Here is an 18692-nt window from a genome sequence, read left to right on the forward strand (position 1 = left end):
GTGCAAGTCACATTCCCAGTGCCCCAGATGGTCACAAGACACACAGGAATGCAAAAATGTTAAAGGTGCCAGTGACCCAAAGCACAGCTGTTGCTGTGCCACATCACTGTCACACTGCAAAAGGATCTTTGTGAGGTTAGGACTGGGAGCACTTACAGAAGTAGCTCTGTTCACACACATGAATTAGGGTGGTTTTTGCAGATCTTCTAAAAATTCTGAGCTGCTTTTTTTTTCTTTTTTTTTATTTTTTTGGCAAAATCAGCTTTTCCAGATGTGAGAAATCATCCATGTTGCCAAGAGACATCAGTGTGCACTGAAATCAGATACAGTAAATTCAACCGTACAGCAGCTCCTCTCCCTCTTCCTTGCCAGGGCTCTCCTAGGACGGGATGGAAGGGGTGGGTCACAGAGTGTTCCTGGAGGATGACTGTTCCCAAGCAGGAAAGGTGTCTCAGTGGTACTGACAGTTCCTCCCCTGGGTCTCTGCAGAGAGCTCCATTTCCACCTTAATGTACCACACCAGCCACAGCCCTTACCACAGACCCCTGCTCTGCTCCTACAAACCATGTGCTCCAAGCATTGCACCCTTCTGGCCATCACAGTGCTGCACAAGTGTCTGGGGATTTGAAAAACTCTAACTCACAGCTCATCCCCAACTCCCCAGTCAGCCCCTGCTCGTTCCATTTCCACAGACAAAATTCACACCAAGCTCAGGAGATGTGGCAGACACAGACCATGGACACCACTGGGGGTGACAAAGGTGCTCCTGCTCTGCTGATCCTTCACTGTCACCTGGTCTGCTCAGCAAACCACAAAACAATCCAGCCCTACTGCAGCACAGTTATCTACTCTCATGGCTTCTTACCCCCCACCCTAACAACCCCAGACATCAGGCCAAGCAGAATGATCAGTCTAAGCAGGACCAATAATTGCTACTTTCAAGGCAAAAAGCTGAACTGACAAAGCAAACCCTTTGTCAAACACAAGGCAAGAAATAACATGTTTTCTTTCAAACAATTTTTTACTGCAAGTTCTTTGCAAATATTTGCATTGTCATTACAAAAAATACCAAAGAAATTTTCAGTCTATTCAATTTCAGAGAGTCATAATTTACAAAAAAATAAATAGCTTTACTCTAAGGACAACAATTGTCTAGTATTAAGGTCAGCAATATCAATCACAGAAGTCCACATTCTGAGTGCTGAGTATCTGGATCCATCTGACTTATTTTGCTTTCTTCCAGCATTTTCCTTTAAAATAAGACTAATCAGAATACTAGAAAACATGACCTTTTTTCTTACCACAAAAAGATGAAAATTCAACATAGATCTTGAAAACCAGATCCACTGCCATTTTAATTGTTAGACCCTTCCGACGCAAAACTTAAAAACGCTACTTTTTTTTTTTTAAAACAACTGCTACAGAACATTTTCCCACAAAATCAAAGAGTCAACAGCAGCAGCACGAAGGGCATGTTTCTTTGATATAAGGCTAATGGTCCTTGATGTGGCAGAGCTGCTATGAAAGCACAGAACTACCAAAGCCAAGGGTGTTACAATCAAGGTCACCCTGAGCCTGCAGCCTCTGCTCAGCCTTGTCCCCACAGGGCCCAGCAGCACTGGGCACCCCAGTCAGAATTCCTGAGTGAGCTGGGGGTAAGATCAGCACACAGCAACACACCAACTGCTGCACATTTGGTTCTGGAGTGATTGTTGTTCCAGACATGCTGAAATACTGCTCTGAAGCTGACTGTGCTGCTTCACATCAGCACTACTGACATGACAGTGAACCTGCTGCTCTGCGCTGTAAACACATGAAACCTTTAGGACAATGCATAAAGCATTAACCATGTACAGTAAATGCCATAATGAGAAAGTCTGGCACACGTTTTATTTCACAAGAAGAAAAATCTTTGGACTATAGTACTTTATGCCACAAAATGTTCCAAGTGCATCCCACAATAGATGGCTCATGAAACGAGGAATCTGCAAACAAGCAAGTAACTAGCATTTGCAAAAATGTTTTAAACAAAAAAAACCAAAAAAAAAAACCAAAAAAAAAAAAAAGGGAAGGAAACTTCAGAACATAAGAGATGAGAAGAAAAAGCTTAAAAGCCTTTCTGAACTTCTCTGATGAATCACTCCGCCGTACATTTGAGTGTATAATGACAGGTTTCAGGCAAAAAACTGAAGTCTCTGAAGTGTCTTGCACAGTGTATGAGCTTCTCCTAGAGGTGGCTAAAATCAATACTAAGGAGAAATAAAAAATAGGAAAAAATTGCATCTTTATGTTGCTTCCATTGCCATGCTCTGGCTAACTTCACTGTGTCTGAAACTCAGCTGAGTGGTTCACTTCAGCTCAGGGGAAGTTACAGTTCTCCAAACGTATGACCTCCCTCTTCCCCACAGTAAATAGTCAAGTTCAAATGCTACACCAAGCCTGAATCTTTGGCCATAGTATAGAAAATGCCTTTTTCCTGAAGTAGTTGGTCTGGGGTACCACACTCCACCACTTCTCCTCTCTCCAGGACTAAAACTCTGTAAAAAAAAAGAGAGGGGGAAAAAAAAGAAAAAAGGAAAAATAGTCACAAGAAGGTCCAGAAAGCCAGTGAACATGGATATATGTGTACAGACATAGACTGCATAGCCTTTATTTGCAAGTGAAGACAGTGTGAACAGGCTGAGGTTCTCACTGTCCTTCCCCAGCTCTCTGCAGATGGTCTGTGTGGTGCATTGTTTATGTAGCACATGGTCACCCAGCATCTGCAGGCACAGCACATGGTTACCCATCTCTGGACTGCACTCTGAGCCAGCCAGAAGTGACCTGGCAGCATTTCTTGTCAAGGTGTGCAAGGGCCTGCAAGTCGTGGGATAACCTTCCCTTAACACCTCTCCACATCAACTGTGGTTACACAGCTTCTGTGACAAACAAAAACATCCAACTGGCACAAGAAGTCCACCAAGTCTGTGGTGAGCTCACTGCTAAAAGCCTGCTCCAGCTCCCCCCATGGATGGCAAGGCACTGCAGAGATGGTCACCAGGCCCCTGGCAGGAGCTGCTGCCTGGTGCCACCACTGAGCTGGATGTTCCCCAGCTGGCAGCACTCCCCTCTCTGATCTGTCACTACTGACAGCACAGAGGGCTACAGAAGTATACTGAAATCCTAGCAGTGGCCACTCTGCCATTCTGTGATAAAAGGGATGAGAGTCTAAAACTGAAATATGAGACAACAACTTGGCCCTCAAGCACACCAAGGGAGGCTCTGTGAACTATAACCTGAAGTGATGGAAAGTGGAACACAAATGAACTTCAGAGGGCAGGATCTGCCCCTTTGGTCTCTCTATGCTGTCTGTGTCTAAAATAGGGCAAGACTCAGGAACAGACTCCTGTCCTTGCCTCTCCCCCCTTCCCATTTTGCCCAGGCAGGAATAGCGCAACAGCAGTGTGACAGAGGGACAAGAGGAGCTCCCCAGACCAAGCACAGCCACCACAAGCCAGAACACAAACACACCCTACCCCTCAAAACAGGGATTCCAGCAGCTCTGTGCAGAAGCAGTTAAAAACAAACCAGTGAACACCCAACTGACACAAAGATTGCCATTTAAGTGGAGCACAGTGCAGGTCACAGTCAGCAAGGTAAAAGCAGCATCACTTTACCTCGTGTAGTCCATGATTGTGTTCAGACGATGTGCTATAGTTAACACAGTACATTCTTCAAACTGAGACTTTATAGTTGACTGTATGAGCTTATCTGTTTCAAGATCAACAGCAGCTGTGGCTTCATCCAGAACCAGGATTTTGGACTTCCTGAGCAGAGCTCGTGCCAGGCACACCAGCTGGCGCTGTCCCACACTGCACACATGGGATGGGAGCATGGAGAGAAGTCAGAACAAATTTGGAGCATTCATTAGTATTCATTTTGAAACCTGGCAAGTCCTTGTTCTAAAGATAAGGTGAGTCTTACTATTTCCCTGCAGAATATCTAACAGCATCTGAAACTATGTCCCCCTCAAATGAGGTCCTGGCAATGTAGTAGGAGAATACAAGTGGTTTCAGCATAACTGCATCAGGCTGATTCACTGCATCAGTGCAGTCTTGGGGACTGGACTTTACATGGTTTCTACAAACTGAACATATAAAACCCTGATAAGGTGCAAATAGTGAACAGCTTCCTTAGAATAATGCTGCTGCTTAAATGCTTTCTAAGGCTGTCCAAGCTGACAAACCTCCCAGCATTCAAAGTATTTCTAAAAATTATTTGTAATTCCTAAACTCAAGAGCTAAAGACGTGTTGAATAAAACCTAGTTGGTTTGACTGCCTGGTCACTCATTAAGAATTCTCCAGCTGCCTACCCAGATTCTGACACAGGGCTGGGGCATTAGAACTCTCACAAGCACACCTATGATTCAGTTCAGCACCCACTTTCTTTGACCTACCTGAGGTTCTCACCACCCTCAGCACACTCATGATTCAGTTTATCAGGAAGGGATGATACAAAGTTCTTCAGGTGAGCCAATTCCAAAGACCTCCAAATGTCTTCATCAGAGTGTTGGTCAAAAGGATCAAGATTCATACGCAGAGAGCCAGAAAACAATATTGGATCCTGGTCATGGAAAGAGGTAATTGATAATGGACACAGAACAAGGCAAGTGCTCCACAGATATTTCTTAGATAACAAAAAGAAACAACATGTACAGATGCAGTTGCAAGCAAGCTAATATATTTTAGGAATGTAAATATAACAAGCTAATATACTTCATTTATAAATGAGGGCTCATTTTTTTTCTAATAAAAAGTTACTCTCCCTCACTCTTATTCCTTATTCTTCTTGGGGGCCAGACCTCTTCCCTTTGCATATTCTTGCAGTCCAGACCTTTCCATTAGTCAGTAATTCAAGAATTCAGGGAAAAAACCCAACAAAACAAACCAAAACACCCAAACCCCAGCCAACTTTCTTTTTACTGGACCTCTAGGCTAAAAAAGAGACCCTCCCTGATCAACCTTCTGACAGCACGGAATACCAGGTCAACTTTTCACTTCTTAGGGAGTCAACCATCTGTAAATATTTCAAAACTCTTCAGCTGCAGCATGAATGGAATTATTCCTTTTTTTTTTTTTTTTCTCAGACAGGAAGAAATACTACATTGGAAATACTGATGCAAAACAATCAAAAGGAGAAAGCAAAGTCCCCCCCAGATTTCCAAAAGAGGTGATACAGAAAACCTTTAACAGTCAGCTCACTTGTTTTTGCCAATGTGGCTGCAATGGTAATTGAAAACATCTCATTTTACAGTCTTACTTTGAATCAGAACAGGCAATAAAGGCTACACAGTAAGAACAAAAACACTTGAGACCAAACCCAATGCTCATAAAGCTGTATTTCCAAATGTTTATGACTATCAAACCCACAGCTGGCTGGGCTAGACTGGGATGGTTTCTGTGCAAGAGCAGCACTGACAGCACACACTCTGCCCAGTTCACAAAGGGATCCCACGCAGGGATCAGCCCTTCCCACTCAGGCTGAGCTGTCTGTAGTGTGTAAGTGATCAGCTCCTGAATCCAGAGGCCAAGGTTTTGCTTCCACAACATGGCTCAGCCACAGCCAAGTTCCTACTTGTTACCTGGCACAGGCAAATTGAAACCAGCCTAGGCAAAAAAGCTTGGTTTCAAGTCCATGAAAGGGCAAGCTGAAGTGACTGAATTTCATAGCACAGATCAGAGGAGGAATAACAACTTTCTCCTCAGTACTTTATAGAAAGAGCACTGCAAAGAGCAAAGAAGTTTAGGTAGTGGCAGGATTTTCCATCTACCTGAGGGATGATGGTGATCTTGAACCGCAAGTCATGGAGCCCTATCTTGGCAATATTAATCCCATCAATAATAATTTCACCTTCAGCTGCTTCATTAATCCGAAACAAACCCAAAGTAAGTGAAGATTTTCCAGCTCCTGTTCTTCCAACTATTCCAATCTGTTGGGAAGAAATACAACAACAACTTACTCTGGGAAAGGGTTAAAGCGTTTCCACCTGAAACTGACACATCATCATACTTTTGGGGTTATCCACATACCAAGAGCATCCAGTTTCACACTATATGTTTTACTTCACAGTTAATACTGAAGTCTCGATCAATTCTTTTCAAATATAAAATATTTTTGCTTTAGTTGGCTGATACACCTCTTGCCATCCGTCCATTCTAACCACTTGAGGCAGCATTCTGCCCATATTTGTAGGTACAAAGTGTGCACTCAGGAGAAAACAAGTGTCCAGTTGGCTACCACAAATAAGGAAGCTGGATAGTAGATCTCTCATAGCTACCTTTTATGCTGCTGTGCAAGCCCACACTATTAATAGACATCAGAGAATTCACACAGGACTGGGCAAGGAAGCAGAAGGAGAAACACACAGATCAGCTTGGCCAGATCCAGAGGATGTGCTCTGAAGTCCCATTATTTCCTGCAGTCTCACCTTGAAACTTCTGCCTCACTAGATCAGGCTTTCCCCATCTACTGTAGGCTATTTTCCTGAGATTAAAATTAACTTAATCGCTCTGCAACCTACTCCTCTTTGCTTATGGCAAACAAATTAGCAAAATTCCCTGGGAAGGGGAGACAAAACAGGATAAACCTCACCTCCCAATGAAACCAGGCCAAATGATACTTGGTAGCCCCACATAACTGTTTCTTTATTCCTGATGCAGAACACACCTTGCAAAGGTGACAACCCACAACATCTGCAGTTACAACAGGCCTGATTCCACAGAAGCTTTTCTCATTCTTAAGAACCCCAGACACATAACAGGGTTAAACCTCTTTTCTACTTATGCATGCAGACCTGTGAACTCAGCACTCCACTATTAATTCAGTCATTACCTTTTCACCCCCACTGATGGTGACATTTATGTTTTTCAGAACCAGGTCCAGGTCCTCGCGGTAGCGCAAACTGTACCCTCGGAACTCCACCTTCCCCTCCTCGGGCCAGCTGCTGCCTGGGGCTGTTTGCTCAATGCTCCACTCAGCCTGCAAGAGCCACACGAACACCTCGGATCAGCTCCTGCTTCAACCAACACGGGCTCAGAGGATTCAGATCGCAATGAAGAAAAATCCTTCTTAGGGAATAATTTGCAAAAGGAACTGTGATGAGGAGATGAGAGCTGGCTCAAGACAAATGAAACGGTGTGAGTAGCCAAGGGCTTGGATACCTCAAGTCCCACTTGCTGGATAAACTTCCCTCTTGCCAATGGCAGAATCATGCAGGCAGCACACATTCCGACAACCTGTCTGTACACCCCACCATGGCAAGGAAACCTCTGGGGCAGCCACACGTGCAACTAGAAGCAGTTAGGCTGAGACCGTGCACTAAAACATCTGTCAGCTGGTAAAAAGCTGCTGCCTCAGCCTCCCACAGGGGTGAGAAAACACACCTCACTGCATTCACTGCCAAATAAAAGGCTTTTACATGTATAAACACTGGTCTGCTATGAGAACATAATTTTAAAAATCTAGGAAGGGTCTTCATAGTGTTTGGTTGCAAAAACAGTGACTCAGGTCAGGTTCAAGTGACAGGCAGGGCATAGAAAAGACCCAGGGAACTCTGTAACTATAAAGGGAACAACTGCACATTAAATGAAAAATGTTATTTGAGTAAAAAAAAAAAAAAAAAAAAAAGCAAAACCTTTTTATTCCCCATAGAGAGTGCAAAAAGAGAAACACAAAAACATGATGCTTGGAGTCTCAGGAAACCAAAACATTTGTGCTACCCTACTGCTTAGCCTCAAACATAAGAGCACATTTCCTAAATAGCACTGTGTAAATACCAGTGGGTACACCACAAAAGCAGCAACAGGAACTTCCCACTGAGCCCCCAGCCTGTCCCTGGCAGGCACTCACAGCCCTGAGCTCTGTCCCACCGTCCAACCCTCTCAGTGGGCAGCTGAGACCTCAGAACAGGGCACTGGCTTCCACGAGTGGGGTGGACAGCTCACTGTACCTCCTTCTCCATTTCAGCGTATTCTTTGACTCTTTCAACAGCAACAATGTTGGTTTCCAGGTCGGACGACATGCGAACCAGCCAGTTCAAGTACGCTGTGATCTGCAAGGAGGAAAGCAGTCAGAGAGCAGTTTACACTGAATAGATTACCTGCAATAAATGAAAAACATGGAATAGCCAAAGCACTGCAATTTCATGGAATGCATAAACACAGCCAAGATCTTGGCTAATCAGTGCTGGACAGGAGGAAAGCCTAAATGCCTTTAAGATGCACAGGTCGAGACACCTCAGTCACATCCCTTCACACTGGGAAAGCAAAAAGGAAACTTCCCAGCATCTCCTCAGATACTATTTGTAGTTATTATTTTCTATGTTCTTTATATTAGTTTTCCATCCAAAGCCACACCAAGGTTCTGACTTTCTGATGCAGTCTAAGGACTCAGAGGTTTTGCTCTTTTTAGAAAAGGCAATATTACCTGCAGTGAGTAGGACACTGAGAGGCCAACCAGCCCTGCACTGAGTTTGTTGCGTGCAATGACTGCAAACAACGCTGCAAACAAGACAATGCAGTTCCCCACGTACTCCAGACGGACTGCCAGCCACCTGCAAGGCACAAACACATCTTTCCAGTACTTCACCCAGAGAGATCAGAGATGTGGACAATAAATGGTCTGTTACACATCCTTTTTTTTGTAAGATTGGCACGTGTGTCCTGCTAGTGACACAGGCACTGCAAGATGTCTGAGGTTCTGCTTCAGCAGTGTGTGAGTCTAGAGTCATCCAAAATTAATCAGTCTTTCAGGTGCATAAATTCCTGTCTTAACTACAACTGCTTTCTGAACACAGGAATCAATAAAACAAAACTTTTAAAATAATATAACCCAGAAGCAAGGCAGGAATTCTCAGAAAGGCGAGAGATTCAGAAGTAATTCTAATTTCATCACAGAAGTTTGAACAAAACATCTCTGAAACTGATTTATCCACACAGACTTCCCTCCCCTGGACAAGCATGCCAAGAGCTATGACAGGTAAGGAGCACAGCCAGCAGATCCATGTCCTCCCCAGGTAACTGCTGTTCCACACCGCAGCCCCACTGGTACCTGTTTGCCACAATGCTGGGATAATAAGCTTTCTGATTCTCATCCACCTTCATGTCGTTCTGCCTGATGAAGCGTTTCTGCTCCTCAAAGGCTCGGATGACGCTGACTCCCAGGAGAGTCTCGTTGAAGTGGGAGTACACGGGAGAACGGCTCACGGACTCCAGGCGCTTCAGCTGCCGCGATGTGGCCACGTAAAATCTCTGCAAATCAGAGTATGACAATTATGGTTACATCCAGACTCTGTCTGGAAAGACAAGGGGAACCATAAACAGCTCCCTGCCATCTGGGCTGTTAGTGACAGAGATTCAACTTACACATGGGAATACCCCAACACCTTCCCGAACACTTTTGGGCCTAAAGGACCATGACATACACTCTGCTGCTTTTAAACATCTGCCAATCAACCCATCTCATGCCAGAGCCATTTTGTCCTCTTTCTTTTATCAGCAAGTTTAGTTCAACAGTATCAAACACACATATCACCACTTTAAGGTTTCCTAATGGAGCCAAAAGGATTTGCAAATTCAAGAGCCAAAGTAAAACCCCAGCTCCTTCTTTTTGAACTGTGCTGGCTCTCCCAGTTTCTAGGAGTGAAGCCAGAGTGAAGCAAGCACACTCTGCCCACACAGGACAAAAATCAAAGGCTACCATCCACTCTATTGCTCTGTAGAAAATATTCTGATGAAACAGGCAGGTGAGCAATACACACACATACCCCTCTAAAGACTACTCTCATGTTTGGAAAGAAGTCTCAGAAAAGCCCACGTTTTCCATATTTGGGCTCTGAGCAACAAGCTGTGCAAAATTTGCCACAAAATCTAACGACATTTTTATAAAGTAGGTATTAAAGGATTAACTTCTGCACAGAAGTAATTTTACAGTTGACAAAGGAAGGAAATGCTGTGCTAACATCAGATTATCAGTAAACCATGCAAAGCACAGTCAGTCAAGCATGACTCAAATCCAACACATTAAAATCCTTCCTCGTGCAGGGTAAGAACAGCCTTAAATAACAGAGGATGTGACTGCTGGTCCTGTTCCTCCCAGATAACACCCTTTACCTGCACAAAAAAGTAGACAAGTCCCAGGGGTGGAATGATGACAGCAGCTATAGGTGTGGCCAGCAGAATGATGATACAAGCCCCAATCACGTTAAACGTGGAGCCCATGAACATCTTGATGATGGGTGGAATGGTGGAGTCAATGGTGTCAATCTCCTTGGAGAAACGGTTCACCAGGTTCCCGCTGGGAGTGCGCTCAAAGAAGCTCATGGGAGACCTGAGCACGTTGTGCAGCAGGTTAAGGTGCAGGTGTCGTGATGCAAAGATTCCCCCTATTGACACAACCATTGAGTAGCCAAACACAGCAATACCTAGAAAAGGAGACTCATTATTAACTGCTGCCACCTCTCACACAAAACATTTTCCTCATTTTGTCATCATTTAGCATCAGCATTAGTACAACAATCCTGAGAACTTGGGTTCGCTTCAGGTAGACTCAGCAAATATGTCAAGTAGTATAAAAAAATCAAACCAGTGAAGACACCACATTCCTTTCACTGTTTCTCCATTACCAAAATTTTTGCAATATTTGAACGCTTTCCCCGAGCAAAAATGACTGAATTTGCTCTCACCATTTGTTTTTTATTGTGGGATTTTCATAGCACTTCTGAAGTGGGGCACCTGGGGTGTTGGGTTCCATGGCAAACAAACTCTAAACCCCAAAGAGGACACAAACCAAAACATCACTGAAGCAGCCTCCCCACAGTGCCCTGGATGGAGCCACAAGCAGCCAGAGCAAACCCCAGCAGGGGCTGCAGGGGGGCAGCACAGCCACAGCCTCTGTGACAAACTGCCCCTGCACACTCTGCTGACAGGCCAAGGAGACTCTTCCCAGATCAGGTGTTCTGTCAGCTGTCCTGACTCATCAGCCAGCAAAACACTTCTCACTTTGAGATATTTCATTTACAAATGAAAAGAAAAACACATTTTGTAACTGAATAATTGTATATGTTGGTTTGCCTTTTTTTTTTTCAAGTTTTTCATTTTTCTATGAAAACACACACTCAAATCCTTATCAAAATGCTGCTGCAGGCACCAAGAGCATTAAAAACACAGAACCAGCAAGCCTTAAAATACACAAGACCAAGCAAACCTTGAGAAATCCCCAGTGCTCCATATACTCCCAGTCTTAGAGTTGTGTTCTGCTGTGTCCCATTGATAACAGGATCATCTGTCCATAAACTCAGCCAGTAGTTGGAAGTCAAGGAGGCTATATGATTACACATAAAGAGGAAAATGGCCAAGAAAGACATCAGGAGTCCAATTGCTTTCATGTAATCCCAGTACACTGATGCCTTTACCTGAAGAAAGAAGACAAAAAGAAATACTAATTTTGCAGGTAAGTTTCAAAACCAGCAACTCCCCCTTGTCCAACACCTATTTAAAGTCAGTATCCCTCCATGAGGCCATGAAAACACAGCAACTGCACTCCAGAGAGCCACTGCTTGGGAACACAGGCTGCAAAGCATTCTGTGGAGACATGCCAAATCCAACACTCCCTCAGGGCAGGCACACATCATCCTTCCCTGTCATCCAAGGGAGGGGAGGAGTAGGGAGGGACCTGCCTGAAGAACCACAGAGCATCAGTAGCAGAGCCAAAAACTTCACTGAGGAGTTCCAGTTTCTGGCTCTCTGTGCCACAAGATTATAAAGCCTTTAAACCAACCCTTGCTCCACATGGCTTGTATCCTATGATCTATCTTTAACCAACAAGCAATCCAAGCTTGGACTCGAGCAACACGGCTAGGAGCTGTAACTGCCACTTTCCCAGGAAACTCAGTCTCAGGTTTCTCAAAAAGCCCTGGGTATCCTGGGATTAAATGCTTATGTCTACAGTGGAAACTTGGCTTAAATTCATCCGAGTCAGTTGCAGCTCCTTACAGAAGGGCAGTTTTCAGTAGGTCACCTAATTTGTCACAACCTCTCTCCAAGAAATAGCTGCAAGGTTTTCATTTCTCCTTCCACACTTTGATGTGGTCAGGCCCATCATCTCACACAAGTTTTGTGTTGGCATTCTTCCTGCAGGCAAACATGGGGCTCAGGTTTGGGAGCAGAGAGCACAGGAACACTTCCATCAAGTATTACACAACAAGCAGCAAGCTCAAGAATTCACTCAGCCCGTTCTCACACCAGTTACACGGTCTTCAGAAGTAATTTTCTTCTGAAATAGATTTTTGCAAAACTGAAGGAGAGCACAGGAGGTGGGAACTGGAGCCTTACCCTCCCTGTCTTTGCTGTGTCAGCCTCCATCAGTTTCCAGGAATTCTTCTCAGCAACTGGCTTCTGCAGCTCTGCTGTGCTGCTCTGGTGCTGTGGCTTCCCAGTGTCTCTGCTGTATGTTGAAGAGTTACTGAGCTGCCTGTTTGAAGACATTTATTTTTTAATCTTAGCTTGACACAGGACAGGTGCTACCTTACAACTAGGCTTTGACAGTCCACAGCTCCAAGCCAGTGGTTTTCACTCCTATGGGGATGTCCATCATGGGGCCAGAGTTCCTTGAGCCCCCCTTGTCCCCTCAGGGCACTCTCCCAACCATCCCTGACAGCATTTGATTCCCAAGTACCCATGTCCAGGTACAAGTAACAGTCACTACATAAAGAAGTCTTGGTTGCACAATCACTCCAGAAGAAGAAATGCTTTGTGACCACCGAGACCAGCCTTTCCAAACCCCATCATCAGCACAGCAGCTGCTGGAGTGTGAAAAGGGTACCCACACTCCCCTCAAAACAGGCCATTTAACTCCCAGGCATTCACCAGCTTCCAGAAACAGTGTCTCTGGAGCACCATAAGAACAGAGGCACTATTAGAGCACCATCCAGAGCACCATAAGAATGAGGCATAGACCAGGAGATGGTTTTGGAAAGGTGTAATCAGAGTGATTGCAAGCAGAATAGCAGCTGCATTAGGTCAGACTAAAGGTGCACTTGGCACTTCATCCCCTCTGACAGCAGTAAAATGCAGAAGCCTTAGGAACACACACAAAAGCTGGACTAGCCAATAAAACAAGCAAGCCAAACCCACAACATCTCGTACAACACAAGGGTTTCCTCATATGGAAAGACTGTCACAAGATTGTATGCGTGTGCAGACATGAATGTGCAACAGTCTGTGCCAGCTGCAGTGGGGCTGCAGCCCCAGGGGTCCAAATGCCACGGGCACACGGAGGGACTGAGCCCAGCCACCGCAGGGATGCAGCCTGCATGGACACAAGGATGCATTCCCAGCAGCAAACCTGGTCCTGCTCAGCCACAGAGGCCTGAGGAGGCCCGGGGTGCTCTGTGTGTGTGGGGTGCTGCAGGTACCTGCTGGAGCACTTCCAACCACAGAGCAGCAGCAGCTTTGCCTTTCTCAGGCCGCTGGATCCAGCAGGATATATTTTCCCTCTAACAAATACCACAACCATCAATTTATTGTATATCCACATCTGAGTGACTGGATTGGATGGATGGGGGGCAAGAGGGGGGAAAAAAAAAATAAAACCACACACCTATGCATCAACTTCCCAGGGGCTTCATTCACAAGGCCTCCATTCTCTATAGGCTTCCCTTCCTTTGCAGATGGACTGTTTGTATCTGAGAGGGTGAAAAAGTAAACATCAAAATGGTTAGGCAAAGAGACACAAGCATTTCATTTCAATCCTAACTGCCAGTTGCAGTCTTAACGTGCAAACAAAGCAGGGAGCGCAAGTATTTACAGATAATATCAGAAAATTGACAGGTGAATAAATAAGTTCAGTTCAACTCCCAACAGGGTTAATTGCCAAGACAAGGAGTATTATTTTTCTAGCAAATGTAGGTCAGTAATAATGTAATATAATTATGAGGACATATTTTATGTTCAAACATGCAACACCAAGGCACATGTGACCCACTCCATGGAAACAAACCCAACACTCCAGCCACTCCTTTTCAAACCACAGCTTCTACATTATTAGTTATAAATTATTTTTATTTTAAAATGCAATGAGAAGACACTCTGTAAATGATGGAATGAAGCTGTAAGAACAGCAGCCATGTGCTAGTAACTTTGAGTCTTCCTGCAAAGTTGAGCAAGAAGAAATGTGCAAAATCCTGGTGTTTCAGGCAACTGCAGGAATCAGATGACTTTAAGCAGGAGATCTTTCCATGAATCATTATCCCACAACATCCTGCTTGTGCTAAGATGCAGCACACACGGGACAAGTGTCTAAAATACTTCAAAAAACTTGTCAGTTTGAAACAGTAACCTTTTCTGAGCAATTTAATTCAGTGTAGTAGAGTGCCATGATAAAACCAGGTTCAGGTTATGCCCATTTTCCTTATAAAAACCAATTGTCAGACTCCTAAACAGTTAGGTGTCAGTAAATGGAACTCTATTTTCATGTATGGAACTTAATTTGGAATTTCCAACAAAGAGTTCTACATTTTTGAAGGATCTATGCATAGTTTACACATGAAGGATCTATGCAAAGGTATCGGCTTGAATATACTCGAAAGATATTCAGGAAGATTTGTGTAGATCTAGAGTCTGACATTTTCATGATTTTGTACAAAAGCAAAATGCACGCCTAAAACAGATCATCAACACATTAAGTGTGGACTGCTTTCCTTTCTTGTGTCTGGAAACTGAATACTGGTTCATTACTTCAAAAACCTAAAAATAAATTGTTCAGCATGGTTTTAAAAAGACAAAAAGCGGAAAATGTGAAAAAGCTCAATTATTTAGTTCTTATTTATGTGAGTAAGATCAAACCAAGATGGGACTGATGGTTATTTTAAGCACTTGACAGCATTTGTTTTGAAAGGTTCCCATATGAAAACCAGCAAGCATTCCAGCAACTCAGTGCTTCAGAACATTGCTGAAGAAAACAAAACCACAAATAAACCATCCACCCCTAAAAGCCCAAATTTGATTTCATGTAGGCTATGAAGATTTCTTGCTATACTGCATTTAGCTCTGAGAACAAAAAAGTGCTCAAGACTGCCATAGTAAATCTGACAAAAGCATTTAGGGTACAAGCCCACTAACAAGGGCTCTGCTGAAAAAAGCACCCAGAAATGATAAAAGGAACAGCTATGAGTACTGAATACACATCTGAGAACAAAAGGGACCCTCAGTCCTGAATGATGCTCAGGGCTCAATCCTGAATGATGCTTCTCTGGGTACACTCACTACATTTCCAGGTCCAGGGTGTACCTACAAAGCTAATTTAAAATTTCCCCATGGAAGCCTCTGCGATACAGAATTGCTGCTGCTGAGTTACCCACAGGCTGCCCCAATTGCTGCAGCTCACACAACTCAGGACATGCAAGCCATGCAGATACCTCCTGCTGAGCAGATAAAATTCTTCTAATAATGACTGGGACTCTTGAAAATAAACTGCAGCTACTCATATTACTCCAAGCCAAGCACTAATATAAAGGCACATGGCAAACAGTTACCTGTTTCCAGAGGTTGAATCGTTCCTTCTAATGAAGGATCTGACTCTAAAAGCATATATAATTAACTTTTTTTCCAGAATACACGCTACCATTTTCAATCTTTACAACCTCACATCCAAGTAGAATAACCTAAACCACAAAACCCAAGGCAGAATCAAATTTGCTGAAATGGACCTATTTTTAATCCCAAGTCACAAGCACAGTTTTCCCACACAGAGGAGAAACCCCATGAAGCTGAGGATGGAAAGCGAAGCACACAGGCAGAGGGATCCCTCAGGAAGCCCAAAGGGAGAGGAAGGCTGGGAGGGACCAGAGTTGCAGCCAAACCTCAGGGGCTGGCTACGAGGAGAGGCTTTCCCACCCTTGGAGCAGCAGATGTGTTCCAGCCAGAAAGCACCAACCCACTGTGTTCTCAGGCTGCCAACACAGAGCTTCAGACATAAGGGAGCCTCCCTAAAAGTGGGTGTGCAGATACCCTCCAGCCAACTCAGCCTGACTCCATCTCACTCTGCTGTGCTCATCCAAGAGCCTGGGACTCTCAGGAATAGTGACCTTTTACACATCCAGTAAACATGAATAGTATCCCTATGAATCAGGCAAACAATGCCTCTACTTTTCACTTTTTACCACTGGCAGAAGATCACTTGACTAGAACTGATGAACAAATTCACTGCAAACAGGCCAACCCTGTGATAATCCCCTCCAGATCACCAAGGTGGTACTGAAGTTAGAAGTGCCTCTTATTGGAAAACTGCAGAGAATCATGGCAAAAGATAAAGCACTGGCTCACTTTCCAAAAGAAAGTTCAGTAATTAAATGGAAAAATAAAGTAATTTAGTTTAATGAAAAGGATTTCAAGATCTACTTTTCCACATTTGAAAATGGGAGGAGACAAAGACTAGAAGAACAAGGCTATTATTAAATGAGGCAAATCTTCACATTAAAGTTAACTTGTTAACTGCCTAAGGAAGCACAGAGAAAGTTATTTTGCCTACAAATTTCACATATGCTGAAGACTGCAACAAGTCTGACTGTGCCCCAGGTAGCTACAGAAAATACCCAGGAGTTAACCTGGTTCTGCTCCCACAGAATCTCCTCCCACAGTGAGAAGTATTTGTTATTCAGAGCATCCACTCAAACCAGCACCCCAGTATGCAGAGCAACAACTAGGACTGCCAGGAGACCTTTCCAAGGGGAATGCCAGTCCAGAGCAGGGCAGCCTGAGCTTTGATATGGCAGATCCCACCTGGCTCCCAAATGCAACTGCTTGGAAGAGGGAGCCAGGAGAAGATGCCTTGCACAGGCAGGAACAACCCCTGCCCACTCACAGAGCCCAGGGGCAGTCTGGTGCCAGGCTGGATGGAAGAGCTTCAGGCAAGGCAGGCAGACCATCACAGACCTCCCACAGGCAACCCTGAGATGAGCACCAGGGGCAGCTCCTTGCCAAGGAAGCTCTTCAACACATCTTTAACACTCCCCAGCTGCATCAGTGAAGGTAAATGTGGCACCATTTCCACTTTGCATGAGGAGCACACCAAAAAACACCTCTGTGTTCCCTCTAGGGAATGGGAAGGAACCAATGGCTTTCCCAATAGAAGACAAAGCAAAAAGAAGGCTCTTTGTTCCCAAAGCCTTCTCTGCAGTACTCGGCATCTGCTCCCAAACTCGTGTTACCAACTTCACCCCAGCCAGCACAGTGCAGGCACCCCTGGCACTTCTCAGCAGGAGTGTCAGGAAATCACCACAGGCCAGCCATGAAGAAAACAGGCAGCAGGCAGAGACTAAGTTCCCCTATTAAAATCCAATATTGTAACTGTCTGTAGCTAAAAGAAAAATAAATCTGAAATATATTCCTGTACCAGTGCAGCTCTACAGCTGTTTTGTAAAGCAGAAGCAGAAGTCAAGGACAGCAGCTAGAACACTGAGCTGCTTCCTCCTCCCCCCCATCCCAAAGGAATTAAATTGCATAAGACACATCTTAACAGAGACAGGAAGGGTGTATAAACCCCAGCTGGTCTTTATGCAGTCTCACTACCATCTGAATTTTCTACTGAGAGGAAATTTTACTACAGATCTGTTTCACATTTTCCTGATTTTAAAAAAGAATGTGTGTTTAACCTCACAACCTTCAACACCCTAAAGAAATAAGCACCTCTACCTATATAGGCAATCACGAGAAATGGTAATTTAACTTTCCTATCAGTACTACTGGTTTTCCTGTAACAGGACTCCCTTATTAACATGACAGACACCAAGACAGTTTATTAGTGAGCTTACCACTGTTCTCCATGGCTTGTTCAGCATTAGCATATGTACGAAGAAACTCAGCAAAAGCCCCATCTTGCTCCAGCAGCTCCTGGTAAGAGCCCATCTCAGAGATTTCTCCATCAGTCATTACCAGAATTGTATCCATCTGAGGCAGATAGTTGACTGCATGGGTTACCAAAACCCGAGTCTAAAAGGGAAAGGAAAAATAAAGAGTTTCTGTAATTTCAGATTAGTGAATACCATGGCTAGACTACTTCTCTTTACTGCTTGAATTCTGTGTATAATGGAATAGTAATGGGGAACAGGCATGCAGCATTTTTAAGAGAACATTGTCTCAATTTTTTCCATCAAATAATTTTGAATTACAGAAACCAAAGCACCATTCACTACATACGTGTCAGTGCTTTATAAAAGTCATCTAAAACTGCAGAAGGATCTTTTCATTTTTCAGTGTTAGAAACAGAAGTCTAAAAATGCAACTTGACAAACATGGAATCATGTGAACTCAGCCAAGAAAAACCATTCTCTAGAGACATTATGACATACTTTATTTTTCAGGATTCCTTTTGGTCCAATAACTTTTTCAAAAATATGTTTCCCAACATGAGCATCAACAGCTGATAAAGGATCATCAAGTAAATAGACATCTGCATTGCAGTAAACTGCCCGAGCAAGACTGACTCGCTGCTTCTGTCCTCCAGACAAATTCACACCCTGAGGAAACAAGAAAACAGGAGCCTTTACAGCTGAACGAAGATGTCTTGCTACAGTTTATGAAAGACACAAGTCATATGTGGTTTATTTAAATCAGAGGAAATTCAACATTGCATGAAACAGATCTCCACAAATAATTTC

At 44.0% G+C, this 18692-nt stretch overlaps 1 protein-coding gene across 5 annotated transcripts in view; it reads right to left on the minus strand.

The window, feature by feature from the left end:
* Positions 1-1002: 1002 nt before the first annotated feature.
* LOC100227445 (multidrug resistance-associated protein 1) overlaps positions 1003-18692 on the minus strand; it is a 47189-nt gene continuing 29499 nt past the window's right edge. For 2 of the 5 annotated variants that reach the window (XM_030284588.4, XM_030284590.4), the window contains 15 exons: positions 18384-18551; positions 17847-18024; positions 15570-15614; positions 13637-13721; positions 12370-12508; positions 11243-11450; positions 10150-10460; positions 9089-9288; positions 8465-8591; positions 7989-8090; positions 6872-7018; positions 5811-5969; positions 4437-4603; positions 3657-3851; positions 1003-2537 (listed from right to left, as the gene is read on the minus strand). In XM_030284588.4, coding sequence (XP_030140448.4) covers positions 2429-2537; positions 3657-3851; positions 4437-4603; positions 5811-5969; positions 6872-7018; positions 7989-8090; positions 8465-8591; positions 9089-9288; positions 10150-10460; positions 11243-11450; positions 12370-12508; positions 13637-13721; positions 15570-15614; positions 17847-18024; positions 18384-18551 — 2340 coding nt within the window. In that variant the 3' untranslated portion in view covers positions 1003-2428. Of the gene's footprint in view, positions 2538-3656; positions 3852-4436; positions 4604-5810; positions 5970-6871; positions 7019-7979; positions 8091-8464; positions 8592-9088; positions 9289-10149; positions 10461-11242; positions 11451-12369; positions 12509-13636; positions 13722-15569; positions 15615-17846; positions 18025-18383; positions 18552-18692 lie in introns of those variants that run through there. The other 3 variants (XM_030284589.4, XM_041719246.2, XM_041719247.2) reach the window with 2 other exon arrangements.

This window comes from Taeniopygia guttata, chromosome 14 (assembly GCF_048771995.1).
Source record: "Taeniopygia guttata chromosome 14, bTaeGut7.mat, whole genome shotgun sequence".
Lineage (NCBI taxonomy): Eukaryota > Metazoa > Chordata > Aves > Passeriformes > Estrildidae > Taeniopygia > Taeniopygia guttata.